Source organism: Rhinopithecus bieti, unplaced genomic scaffold (assembly GCF_001698545.2).
Source record: "Rhinopithecus bieti isolate Rb0 unplaced genomic scaffold, ASM169854v2 scaffold_5478, whole genome shotgun sequence".
Classification (NCBI taxonomy): domain Eukaryota; kingdom Metazoa; phylum Chordata; class Mammalia; order Primates; family Cercopithecidae; genus Rhinopithecus; species Rhinopithecus bieti.
In genome coordinates, this window is record NW_016805008.1 from 1,649,897 (window position 1) to 1,663,667 (window position 13,771).

Below are 13,771 nucleotides of genomic sequence, written 5' to 3' on the forward strand. Positions count from 1 at the left end.
TAAAAAAAAAAAAAAAAAAAAAAAAAAAAAGTGAATTAAGCATTCTTTCCAAATCATCATCATAAAACTGTTATAGACCCTAGGAAAATAGCTTTTGTAAGGAAACACAGAAAGAATTGTTTCTAGACACTAGATATATTGATTCACAAATGAAAAGTGGCTTAACCGAAACAAAAGAAGACTCCTGCTTTTATAAGGTTTTGCTTATAGCAATTCAACTGCTCCTTTTCATCACCAGGGTATGTTAGTGGGAGGAGCTAAGTGGCCTAATTTTTCACGATGAGAATAGGGAGGCAGAGAGGTCAGACTAACCTCCTCTTGGCTGTATGGGAAATCAATGGAATACTTTTTGGCTGCAGATGTGCCCCTGCCCCTTGGCCACTGTGCCACTGAACTCTGGGAGACAGGATTGAGTAGGTGGTCAATGGACCCACCTCAGTGGCTGCCTTCTTGGCCTTCTCTTCTGCATTTTGACACTCCTGCACCACCTCTTCAGCTTCTTTCTGCATCTGGGCAACATCAGCCTCCAGTTTCTTCTTCTGGCTAAGGAGGCTTGTGTTCTAAAGAAAAGCAGCATTCCTATTAGGCAAGTAAAAGCCAGCAATGTAAATGCAAGCTGGTCTGTTCAGGACATGCAATGGGAGTCAGCTCTGGCCAGAAGCAAATTTTATTATAGTGAGCCATATTCCCAAAAGCTATGCTCCCAACCCCAAAAGGCTTTTGCCATCAAACTTGAATGGAAGGGATTTCACCCATTAAAAGTTCAGGACTAAAGAGACTGCAGCCTGAATCAGAAGGGAGGAATGGTATCTAGATAACCTACAAGCCGCAAACATGTGTTTGGTTTTCAGTGGGTTGAGGAAATGTTTCTCTGCCATTTGCTTTTGGATGTGGTAGAAACAAGTGTTCTAGAGCAGAAGCTGGGGTCAGCTGCAGACATCTGAGGGGCAGAGGTTGGGGAATAAAAATTGTAACTCCCAGTACGCTGCTCCAGAAACAAAAAAAAATCATTCCTCTTCTTTTTCTACTTCCCTTCTTATCTTACTTTACAGTGAGGAGGTGGGGAAAGTAGTTCAGAATAAGCCTCCTCCTCCAGTCCTTAGGTACCCTCATTACCACGGAGGATTCTTTGTGTTCTATGGTTGGTCCTGCTCTAATTCTTTCTTTCCTGAGTTGTGACACTAGAGGTCAAATATCCTTTTGCTGCTATTTGGTCTGTGTTTGAAGCCCAGCTTTTCTGAGGGTGTGAAAACTCACAGTGTATATAAAAGGCGTAGGCTTTCTATTTTTTTATTTCTCCTTTCACTTTATCCGTTTCACATTCACTTGCCTCTGGCTAGTGCCTTTCTCAGTAGCACGATGAAGACTTGGAAATAGAAAGATATGCCAGGCCAGGTGTGGTGGTTCAGACCTGTAATCCCAGCACTTTGGGAGGCTGAGCGGGGTGAATCTCTTGAGCTCAGGAGTTTGAGACCAGCCTGGGCAACATGGCAAAATCCCATCTCTACCAAAACTTTTACCAATAATAGCTGGGTGTGGTAGCATACACCTATGGTCCCAGTTACTCGCGAGGCTGAGGTGAGAGGATTGCTTGAGCCTGGGAAGCGGAGGTTGCAGTGAGCTGAGATTACACCATTGCACTCCAACCTGAGTGACAGAGTGAGACTCCGTCTCAAAAAAGAAAAAGAAAAAAAAATAGAATGATATTCCAGCATCACTGGTTCTATCTACCCCACTTTCTCTATGGCATGAAGCATCTTTATCGAGACTGCCATCTTTTGTCCTTATGGAGAGCCAGGCCCTGGATACCTCCAAGATTTCCACTGCCATGGCCTGAGAGATGGGGTGGAAATAAGCTGTATTTCCCTGAAGTGTTTTTTGGATGCTCACAGCACAGACCCCATAGAAACTATTTCTTTGTAGAGGAAGGTACAAGTACAAATACCAATTTGTTTGTACATAGAATCATTTAAAATTTGCTAGGGAGACAAGGGCTTAAATCTTTGCAAACTGAATTACTCTCTAACTTGTTATTTTATTTTTTTTAGGAGAAAGGGAGTTAGGGGGTGTTTTGCAGAAAGGTAATCTAGATTGTCATAGCTCAGGTTTGAAAAAGGCACTTGTAATCAAAGATAAGTTTAGCCTCATATGTTAGTCCTAGGCTAGAGATCTGGAAATGCAGCAGGTAGCTAAGAAGGCTCCCTAAAAGGTTCAATATGTTTTGCTTGATAATGTTCTAGTAACTGCAAGGTGCCCCAGCATGGTTTAGGTTGGGGAGAGGTCCTTGTGAATAATATAATATCACCTAGACCAGTGCTGGTCAAAAGGTAGTCTTTCTATGAGCAGTAGCACCTGAGAACGTGTTCACTTTCTAGGTCCCATTGCAGAGCTTCTGATTTAGTGGATCTGGGGTGAGATCTGAGAATTTACATTTTTTGTGTTAGGGATTCTTATATGTACACATCAAGTTTCAGAAACTCTGCCCTAGAGACCAGGTCTCCCCTGCCTAATTTTCTTCTTCCCCAAATCCTCTCCTCTCTATGCATGCTTTTTCTCTAACTGAGCCTCATCTCTCTCTAGGCTAGTGATTTTGCATCATATTGGATCCCACTGGTGCATTATTATGTATGATATGCATGGCAAATCATTTGTTACCAATAGCAATTAAGTATTATAGACCAGTGGTCCCCAACCCTTTTGGTTTCATGGAAGAAAATTTTTCCACAGACCAGGTAGGGGGGTTGGGTAGGGGAATGGTTTGGGGATGAAACTGTTCCACCTCACATTATGAGGCATTAGATTCTCATAAGGAGCATGCAGCCTACATCTGTCACATGAGCAGTTCACACGAGCATTTGCGCTCCTATGAGAATCTAGCGCTGCTGCTGACCTGACAGGAGGCAAAGCTCACTCCCCTGCAGCTCACCTCCTGCCATGCAGCCCAGTTCTTAACAGGCCCCAGACCTGTACTGGTCTGCGGCCCAGGGGCTGGGAAGCCTTGCTCTAGACAGTGGATGAGTTACTTTTTAAAAAGTCTATAGTCCATTTTATAAGAATACAACTCATTGTATTTAAACTTTCTTGAAGAAGAAAAAAAAAAATGTTTGAGTTAGCCTGTTGGGAATTATCTATAACCTACAGACTATTTGTTCTATACCACATGGTACCCAGATGGGATTGTGTCATACACAGGGAAAAAAAAGTCAAACTGTAGGCACAAACTAATTGCAACATCTTTCAACAGGCACATTTCTGGTTCATACTTTCTTTTATCCAGTATTTTTCAGTAGGGGACAACTGGCATTCTGGAAGGCGCAGTTCCTTGGGATATCACCTTGAAGGAGTTTTGGTATCTCTGGACCCTACTCACTCAATGCCAGTGGTATTGCCCAGTCACTGTGGCAACCAAAATGATCCCACAGATAGTTCTGAATGCCCCAGAGTGTAGCAGTTCTGCCCTTAGGTGCTTTAAACTGTCCTTCACAATAATCACCAGAGTAAAACTTCCCAAAATGCAAATCTGATAACTTCACTCTTAGCTACTCAAAATTCTTCAGTGGATCTCCATGAGCTGCAAGACAAAATTCAAACTCCATCAGTCTCAGGCTCAGGGTCCCTGGTGACCTGGCCCTACCTATCTCAGCATGATTTCTGCTCCTTTTGGCTATCCACCCAATACTCTAGCATGTGAATTTCCCTTAGACTCATAAACTCCTTCCCCCCACACCCCATGCCTCTGCCCTTGACTTTTCTCTCCACCTGGCTGGCTTCTTAAATGTCCTTCATGACTCAGAAGAAGCATACTGTGCATCTACCTAACTCTTCGATTGTCAAGGAAGGCCTTCTGTAGGGGTGTGCTTGCTCTATCATTATACTCTTAGCAGTGTACTACAATTGCTTAGTTCAATCTTCATTTTTTTAGGGCAGTGGAGACATTCTGTGTCTATATCACCCATACCAGTCCAGGTTATGGGGTGGTGCCCTATAAACACTTATCACACAACCCATTTACTGTAGGTGCTTGTCCTGGAAACTATGGCTTCTTCTGATTCTAGGAGAAGGAGAAGGATTTAAGAATTCTTGCTTCATGTCACTTATATAACCTTCCATTAGAAGCCAGAGTCTGGACAGCGTATCATATCTGTCAGCAGTCACTCAGAATTGTCACGGCTTTCCTGGCTCCAAGGCAGGAGCACTGTTTTTATTCTGGGACGCTGGGGAAGCACATGGCTTAGGGAGAGCAGGAGAACCAGGAGCAGGAGTGGTTCTGGAACATTAGGGGATGCTCATCCCTCCCTCCCCAGCATCCTGGCTGTGGATGCCCTGACAATCCATTCTTCTGGCATAACGCTTATTGTTATGGGTTGAATTTTGTCTCTCACACACACACAAAGATATGTTGAAGTCCTAACCCCCAATTTATCAGAACGTGACCTTATTTGGAAATAGGGTCTTATTTTGTTTAGAAGGAAACTAGAAAAAAGGGAAGCAGTGGGGTAAACGAGCTAAAATGAGGTCATTAGGGTAGAACTTAATCAAATAAGACTGGTACCCCTATAAAAAGTAGCAATTTAGACAGCAACAGACCCTCGCAGGGGGAAGATGCTGTGAAGACACAGGGAGAACACCATGTGAAGGCAGAAGGTTGGAGTGATGCATCCATAAGCCAAGGAATGGCAAAGATTGCCAGTAAGGCACCGGAAGCTAGGAAGGGGCAAGGAAGTATTTCCCTACAGATTTCAGAGGGAGCATGGTCCAGCTGACACTTTGATTGCAGGTTTTCAACCTCCAGGAATGCGAGAAAATAAACTTCCGTTGCTTTACGCCACCCTGTTTATGGTACTTTGTTATGGCAGCCTGAAGGAAATAACATACTTGGGAATAAATGAAGAGTATGACTGTGGCTCTGCTGCACAGCCTGTCCCTGTGCTTCACAGGCACATCCAAGACTTAACAGGGCAACTGTGCATGGTCCAAGGCTGCAACTGCATGGTCCAAGTGTGGGAAACACTGCCTTCAACCAACTGGCCCAGCTAATACGGAGAGTATATGGGCCCCACCTGGGTATAGAAAAGACTGATTCTTTCTGTTGCTTCCAGGAGCTCTTCTTCTGACAGCCTGCGGCCACGCTCTGTCTGCTCTTGCAAGGACCTTAGATCCTCTAGTTCAGACTGAAGAAGAGAGTTGCGCCGCTCAGCCACAGCCACCTGCTCCTTCAGATCACTGTTCAGTTGTGTGCTGTCATCCAGCTGCATCTGAAGGTCCTGTGAGAGAAAAGATGGGCCTGGAGTACAGATCCCTCTGAGTTCAACATAGACTATGCACCTATGTATGCATGCTCTGACCATAGTTCTACGTATTTAGACATAAGCATGCTCCTTCTCTCTGGAAAGATTGTATTTGTTGTCCTCATCTTTATTGCTGAACACAACAATCTGTTGCTTAGTTTGCTTCCATAAGCAGAAACATTTTCCACCCCTCCCTACCCCATCTTACAGTTTTAAAATACCTTGATTTGAATCTGAAGCTGGCCCAGGGACTTGGTTGCCTCTGACACCTGCCGGTTGGCACAGCTAAGCTGGAGTTCCATCTCATTGAGGTCCTCTTCCATCTTCTTCTTCAGCCGGGTAGCCTCAATTCTGCTCTTAGCTTCAGAATCCAGACTAGACTGCATGGAGTCAATGGTACACTGCTGTTTCCTCCTAATTTGAAATAACAGTTGGAGTGGGGGAAATGATACATCCAGATTAATCAAATTCACCTGCTATGTTTAAAACAGTACAAGAAATAGAAAAAATAAACTAAAATCCAAGAAAAATTTTAAGTAACTAACAAAATGAGTCTGAGGGCTTTTATTTTAAAAACAGAGAGAATGAGAAGTTAGGTTAGTGAGTATATGTCCACCATAATGGACTAAGGTTTCCAGACCAACTTCCCTGAAGAATCCTGGAAAATACAAGAAGCTTTTCAAGGTTCCTGTGAGGCAGCTTTAGTCTCATCTGATATCCCATAAAGGATGATCTAGGGCAAGCACCTGGGTTTCCTGTGGTGGCTAAGGATGAAGGAAGGATGCTCTTTCAGACAGCCATAATATTTCAACTACTTTCAATGGTGAAAAATATCTGAACAAGGCAGGAAAAAGCCACTCAGGTTGGAACAACTCCTGAGATGCAGCAACACTGCTACAGTAGCCTGGAGACATAACTCTCCTAGAATAAAATGGTTATCTTTCTCTAGGAGTTTGAGAGTACACCCAAGGATTGGCTGACAAAACCAATTGTGTGATACTGAATTACTTTAACACTTTAAATTCCTTCCTAAGAACAAAAACTAGAACTAAAAACGTGTTTGCAAAGTGACAGAAAACAATAGCTACGTGTTTAGGAAGGCCATAACAAAATAAAAAATTGAGAGAATTCATGGGAATTTTTATTTCCCAAACTGTTTGTAGTTAGTTTGGAACCATGTGACTAGATTCTGGTAAATGCACTGTGGGCAGTAATGAAGTTTACCATTCCAGGGCTGGCCCCTAGAAATGTTCACTTGTGGGTTCCTGCAATCTCCCTTCCCCCTTTCTGCCAAACTTGATGGCCACATACAGAAGATCATGGAATCACAAGATGGAAAGAACCTAGGTCTTTCAATGACTTTGAATGTTATTGACCCACTCTTCATCCTACCTCACAATGGCCTCAAACATAGGCAAAAATAAACTTCTATTTGTTTTAAGTCACCAAGATTTGGTGAATGTTAGGACAGTTTAACTACTATAATAGACACATGCCCTGTTAAGCTCAATTCAGGAAACAGGGACCTGGTGCTGGACAGATAATAGAGAATAGAGAAGGCAAAAGCCTTTCTATTATTCTTTCTCATAGAACCTATCTGCACAAATTAGATTAGATCTGAATTTGATTCCATGTTGAATTGTCATCAAGTCAGTGTCCTAACCTCTGTGAGGTCGATCAAGAAAGCATACAGGCCGAGCGCAGTGGCTCATACCTGTAATCCCAGTGCTTTGTGAGGCTGAGGTGGGCAGATCACCTGAGGTCAGGAATTCGAGACCAGCCTGGCCAACATGGTGAAATCCCGTCTCTACTAAAAATACAAACATTAGCCGGGCGTGGCAGAATGCATCTGTAGTCCCAGCTATTTGGGAGGCTGAGGCAGGAGAATCACTTGAACCCAGAAGGCAGATGTTGCAGTGAGCCAAGTTCATACCTCTGCACTCCAGCCTGGGCAACAAAGCAAGACTCTTGTCTCAAAAAAAGAAAAAAAGGCATACGACCTACAGGGGGAAGAGAGGGGTCAGAGCTTGAAATTGGTTGACAGGTGGAGGTGCTACTTTTCATGACCCCCATTCTGCCCATTGGTGAGGGAGGCCTTAGAAGCAATTATGGAAATGTATAGAAAATAACTCTGTCTGACTCCAGAGTCCAATGTGAGCACCTGTCTTCTGCCTGTCCTTAGGCTCTGGGCTTTTGTTCAGCTTCCAGATCAGAATCCTACAGGGATCCCAGTAGGTAAAGTTAATATGGACTTTTAGGGACTGCATTATGTCCCCCCCAAAATTCATATGTTCTTACTTTACACCCAAGACTTAAGAATATGACTATATTTGGAGATAGGGCCTTTAAAGATGTAATTAAGATTAAATGAGGCTGTTAGGATGGGGCCCTAATCCAATGGGACTAGTTAGTGTCCTTATAAGAAGAGACACAGGGATGCATGTACACAGAGGAAAGAACAGAGGAGGATGCAGTAAAAATGTGACCATCTGCAAGCCAAGGAGGGGCACTGGGAGAAACCAGACCTGCCAACACTTTGATCTTGAACCTTTAGTCTCCAGAGCTGTAAGGAAATACATTTCTGCTGTTGAAGCCACCCATCTGTGCATCTTGTGATGACACCTGTAGTAAACCAGGACAGGGATGCTCACACTCCACATCACCAAAAGCTGTCAAACACTTATCTGTCCTACACTGGGAAACTCTCATTTTTGCCACAGTTGACACTCCTTACACAGGAACACTGAAGCATCCTTAGCCTGGTGTCAAAATCCTCTGTACAGAAATACATTCTACTTAAGCAGGCAAACTGCATGTTTTAAACTGCACTTTTCCCACAGTTGTTTATGAAACTTCATGAGTGCCTGCAGACAAGTAAAAAGTGAGATGGTTTAAGAGGCATGAGTATAATACAGTCCTGGAGAATGGCTGCTAAACAATCAACACATTTCATACAGAGTCAAGAAATCTTTAAAATGAAAACTCCCTCAAGTACATTCTTTAAGAAAAATGATGCATTCAAGACCAAGGGCAATATAGGAAGAAGTACCTTCTTTTTCCTAAAATGTGAAATACAATTTAAAAAACCAAATGCAAGGAAAAATCGAGATGATAGAACTTTGAAGAGCTAATGATTTTAAATCATTAGTTCAGCATTTAAATCATTGACAATGCAATAGGTCATTTATTTTCCTTATGATATTTCTAATCTATGTCAAAGAAATAAGGGATTTTTTTCTTAATCCAAATACATATGAGCCAGCTTTAAAATAATTAACAAGTTATTTTGCTACCATGTCTGAGTTTGAGATTCTAATTTTCAAAGACATTCGAAAATATTTTACTTATAAGTGGGAAAAGATTTGAGCATATTCTGGCAGAGAGTCACTCAGACAATAAAAGAAACCAAGTCAGATGGTATATATAAATTAAGACCACGTGGCAAAGTTTGACATGACTGAGATCAGAGGAGTGGACTTTACAGAAGGAACATTACTATGTACCTGGGGCTCTAGACCAGGGGTGGGAAAACTATGGGCTGTGGGCCAAAATCCCACCATGCCCATTTATTTCCTATTGTCTATGGCTGTTTTCAACCTACAACTACAGTGTTAAGTAACTGCCACATCTCTGTGGCAAACGAAACATGTAGCTAACAAAGCAGAAAATATTTAACATCTGACCCTTCAGAGAAAAAGCTTGCTTAGCCTTTCAATCAGTGATCAACCAAAACAAACAAATGCAGTATGATAGAATAAGGAATTTCAGTGCCTCATTCTCAAAAACACCTCTCTGGGTGTATCTGGGAGAGCAGAATACAGCTCAGAAAGCCCATGGCTGTGGACCAGTGTGATGACTCTCACATTTCAACATTTCCTCCAATCAGAGAATTACCTGAAGAAGCAGGATGCACCTGACCAACCTGTTGTCAGCTCAGTCTTGGGCCATGCAGTGGGCCTTCAAGCTGGCCTCGTTTCCTCTGTCTAATAAGATGGGAAGATCAAAGCCAGCTACCAGCTCTTCTTCTCCTTCCATCAGTGACTGCACCATCACCTCCCTACCTCAACCTATGCCAACTATAACATTATTTATTTATTATAGAAATAAATAGAATACCCTATCATCCAAAAGTGTCTACGAAAGCCTGACTAGAATATGAGGCAGTGTCTGGTGAACATTAAGCACTCCAACATCTGTTGAACAAGTGAAACATATCACACACATACCAGCTGCTTGTACTTTTCACCATCAACAGGCATCCAGGCTGGGCTCATTCAGAATCAGGCTTCACCAGAGTGGAAGACATGGCTTGGCAGCAGAGCATGAGTTGAATGAGTTACCCAGTTTGCTGCACTATGAAGGTTTTGCCTTTGCCTGCGGGTCACTTTCTCTTGCTTTTTGGTCCCTTTAACTTACTCACCAGGTCCTGTCTTCCTGGGAACCTTCTGTTTCTGTGGAGTTAATGATGGGTTATATGGGCATATGATCTTGAACCTGATCTTGCCCTCAGGCAATATTTTCCTTGTTCTATAACTTCCCTGGCTTATCCTTGATTGCTTGGAATCTTGTACTTGGCTTATTTTGTTTTTCCTGGCTTCTATTCAGTTTCCTTAAGATGCCCTGCTAGCCCCAAAGTCAAACTATCAGATTAAACCAAGGCATTTTGGTACAATCTATGCTCCCAGCAGAAAGGGTCTGGGCTGGTATTTGTGATATTTTGTAAAATAAGCTCTTTTCTTTCTGGATATACCTATTATAGTTATTATGAATCATTAACTAAAATGTATGAATAGCTCGTCCCCCTGCTTCCAGCCCACCCCTTCTTTTCTCAGCTCCTCCTGGCTTATGCCTATTCTTCAGTTCTTTCTTCTTCCAGCCCTAGCTCTTTGGATCTCTGGCTTTTTTTCACACTAAGATTATTATAATTGGTGAACTGCTCTACGACATTCAGATGTACCTGACGAGACACAGGCTCTCTGAGGATTCATTTCTCCTCAGCTGGGTTTATTTATAGGTACAGGTCTGATATTACTTGAAATCAGTGTTATTTGTTGCTTTTTTTAATCTGCAGAAGGAGACGTTCATTTTTATTCCTTGTGGAAAGAAGTAGGGCAAATATCAAGGCCCAAGGTTTTTGCCCTTTATCAAAAAAATTCTTTTAGACACTGACTCAGAACCTCTTAAGTAGATCAGAATTCCTCGCCACAGTCAGTCCTATAGAAGAAAGTGCCAGTGAGTGAGAGCAAAGAGAACTCAAAGCACATAGAGGGCCAAATGTGGCTTGACATCCTCATTAAAACATTGACCCCTTGAGAGTTTTGTCTAAAAATGGGCTATGGGAAAGAGGTCAGTTCAATTGAACATGTTAACAGGGTGTTTTTCTTTTTCTTAAAAAAAAATGGTTTAACAAATACATTGAAAGTAAGTTGCCAGTTGAATCTCAGGCTCAAATGATTTTTCTTGCTGACATATGGCATTGACTTAAGGGAACAGATTAGATAATATAATCATCGTTAATTCCATGTGTTTATAATTGTGCCTTTGAACTACAGCGTGTGAAGTGCTTTGCCAACATCAGACTACTGATCTTTCTCACCACCTTCTGTGACATGTAGGGGCTGTTTTTATCCCCTCACTTCACTGAGAAGCTAAGAAGTGGAATGTCTAAAGTCATCAGCTTGTTATGACAGAGCTAAGAAAAAATTCTGCAACCCATGAGTCCTGTCTAATTCAGTTTCCTGACTATTAAGACTCAGCTGCTTTAACAAGGATTCAATAAGCAGCTTAGCTCTTGGCTTCTGCTCCTCTTCAAACAAATGGCTACAGGTACAAGCAGGGGGTATGTGAAAACTTCACTCTGGTCTGAAAGTACAGCATTGAATTTTTAATTTTTTTCTCCATGGCTCAGCATTTTCAGTCAATTTCTCAATGCCCAACAAAGTGGCATTATGGGGACATGCAGACAGTATGCATAGTCCTTATACATATAATCATTTATTTGGTGTTATCTTGAGTCTCATATGACAGCAGAAGTTCCTCAAATATAAGAAAATTATAAAATCCAGCAATAATTATATATAGATATTCCTTTATATCAATAGTGGTAAGCTCTCACCACTATTGATATAAAGGAATATCTATATACAATTGTGTATAAAGGGATATCTAATTGTGTATAAAGGAATATCCATACATGATTATAGATATTATATATAAAGGATACTAATATACAGTTACACTAAGTTTCTTTGGTAATACTCCAACAGGGGCCATAAAAGCAGCTGGACATAATGAGCTCTGTTTAGTCACAGATTCAGAAATGCATAATTGTTACATATCAAAATCATCTTAGATACCTAAAATTTTCTAATTCTTCATCTTTCTCTGAAAGCTTTCTTTCAAGTTCTGCTTTAGCTTCCAAGAGTTCAAGCTGGAAACGAAGAATCTTGCTTTCATTACGTTCCAGGGCTCCCTGGAATACATAAATAAAAAGCATTAAATGAAGTCCACTTTTAGACAAAAATTTTATTTTTTTCCCAAAACATATGTCGCTAATGTAGCTCTCTTAGAGTTACTGGGAAAGATATAGGTTCAAGTCAGGTCCCTAGAGATTGCAACACAGTGAGACAAGCAACTGCTTTCATTTGTCATTTCACTTATAGATTTGACATTCTTAGGTCTTTCAGCTGTAGCTCCAGAACTAGAATTTTAAAGCCTATTTTAAAATAGAAAATTTGAGTCTTGTCTGTGGCTATATTTAAGCTTTTAATGTATTACTCTTGACTTTTTCTAACATATTCCAACTATGGGATAAATTTTAAAAAGTATCAGAGCTAGAACAAGGAAAGTGATAACTCCTACCTGGAATCTTCTATTAAATTCTGGACATCACGAGGGAATAGAGGAAAAGTTGGATGCATTCAGAGAAGAAACAACATGGTAGTGTCCAAATATTGTCATATGAAGAACAAATAAAGGAATTTAGGATGTATCTGACACGTAACACTCAGCGTGAGCCATTAACACCATAATTGGTACCACTACTGCAAATGAATTGCTTTGGCAGGCAGGAAGATTCCCTGCCCCTTTCTGTATTCAAATATAGTTAAGGCAATTATTTGCAGGGATGTTATAAAGGCAATTCAATTCTAAAAGCATAGGTTTGGCTAAATCTTTAAAGCCTGTCCTGAAGCTAAAAATGTATATAAAAGAAGAAACCCAAAAAGCACTTGCAGAATACCAATGATATAAGGGCATAAGGGGTGATGCAATTTTGTGGTCAGTTAGCTACAGGCAGTCCTAAAGGCAGAAGTAATTTTTTTATAGCCTCTTTTGAGGAGTGCTTAGCAGATACAACCAAAAGTAAAAAAGTAAAACTGAGTTGCAATTTTAAAATAAAATAAAAGATGATGGGAATTTTAATAAGACCTCCCTTGATGTTCTCTTGATACTACCTTCAATATAAAAGAAAATAAAATTGCTAACGCACTCTCAAAAACAAATGCTTGGATAACAGTTTCCTCAGAGGGAATAGTGTAGTTCCTTCAAGAGGAGACTGTCACCTCTAACCCTCTAAAATGCACCGAGAAAGTGAATCTTTAGGGAAGATGACCTGGGATAATTTGAGTTTTATGGCTTTAAAACAATCTGGTAAAGTTTCTCATAAAGGCTCACCCAGGAAAATAAATAACGCAATGTTACAAATACATGTCCAAGTTGATGAAGTATTTATGGAGGTGGCTGATGACAGAAGTTGAGAAAATGCTAATAGAATGTATTGCCATCTAGTGGTACTAAATGGTTTGAGCACTATGGCCTTCCTGTCATTCTCACCCTTGACCCATGTGCTGATCAACTGAATATACAAAGATGCCTCTATGTTATATAGGACAAAAATTGTCAGTGCCAGTTGTATTTTTCATCGACTTGTCATAGTGCTTGAAATTTCTATCATAAAATTTACTTCTTTTAGTTAAGGTGGTGGCTTCAAAAAGTCCCTTGCCAGGACGGCCAGAGAACCAAAGGGAACAAGTAAACAAAACAAAGTTTACCAACTGTATAAGGACCAGCTGTGCTAGAGGGCACCACACTGCCAACCAAAAGGAGTCTGTATAAAGTTAGATAGCCTCAGGAAATATTTATGCATAACAGGGCAAGAGCTGCTGCCTGACAACTCTATATGGAGGGTAATATGGAAACATTTGCTTGGCAAGTTTCTTCTGGAATCATAATGGTGAGGTAAACGTAACAGACAATGCTTGGCACGGAGCGCTCCTTTGGGGTCTTGTTTTCCATCACCATACCTTCCAAAGGGCCCCTACCTAACACTGACTGCCACATCTTTCAAAAATCTTTTTTCATTTTCTACTGGTGGGAGGGTAGGGCTGTATTTGAATGTGCCTGAGTACTTGCTCAAAGGTTGAGTCAGGAAGATGAAGTTCAGCTCTGAGAAGAGGCTACATAGGGCTTCTTAACCACCTAAT

General features: G+C 41.2%; 2 protein-coding genes across 8 annotated transcripts in view; one reads left to right on the top strand and one right to left on the bottom strand.

Annotated features, from left to right (window-relative positions):
• HHLA2 (HHLA2 member of B7 family) overlaps positions 1 to 13,771 on the top strand; it is a 114,117-nt gene that overhangs the window by 91,082 nt on the left and 9,264 nt on the right. The window contains exon 9 of one of the 6 annotated variants that reach the window (XM_017870868.1): positions 5,100 to 5,171. The exons of the other annotated variants lie outside the window; for them this stretch is intronic. Within the exon in view, the coding sequence (XP_017726357.1) occupies positions 5,100 to 5,114 (15 nt within the window). The 3' untranslated portion in view covers positions 5,115 to 5,171. Of the gene's footprint in view, positions 1 to 5,099; positions 5,172 to 13,771 lie in introns of those variants that run through there. 6 annotated transcript variants of the gene reach the window in all.
• Positions 1 to 13,771, bottom strand: part of MYH15 (myosin heavy chain 15) — a 71,301-nt gene that overhangs the window by 13,541 nt on the left and 43,989 nt on the right. For both annotated transcript variants that reach the window (XM_017870863.1, XM_017870862.1), the window contains exons 13-16: positions 11,645 to 11,760; positions 5,510 to 5,702; positions 5,061 to 5,264; positions 435 to 560 (exon numbers count right to left, since the gene is read on the bottom strand). In XM_017870863.1, the coding sequence (XP_017726352.1) occupies positions 435 to 560; positions 5,061 to 5,264; positions 5,510 to 5,702; positions 11,645 to 11,760 (639 nt within the window). The remainder of the gene's footprint in view (positions 1 to 434; positions 561 to 5,060; positions 5,265 to 5,509; positions 5,703 to 11,644; positions 11,761 to 13,771) is intronic.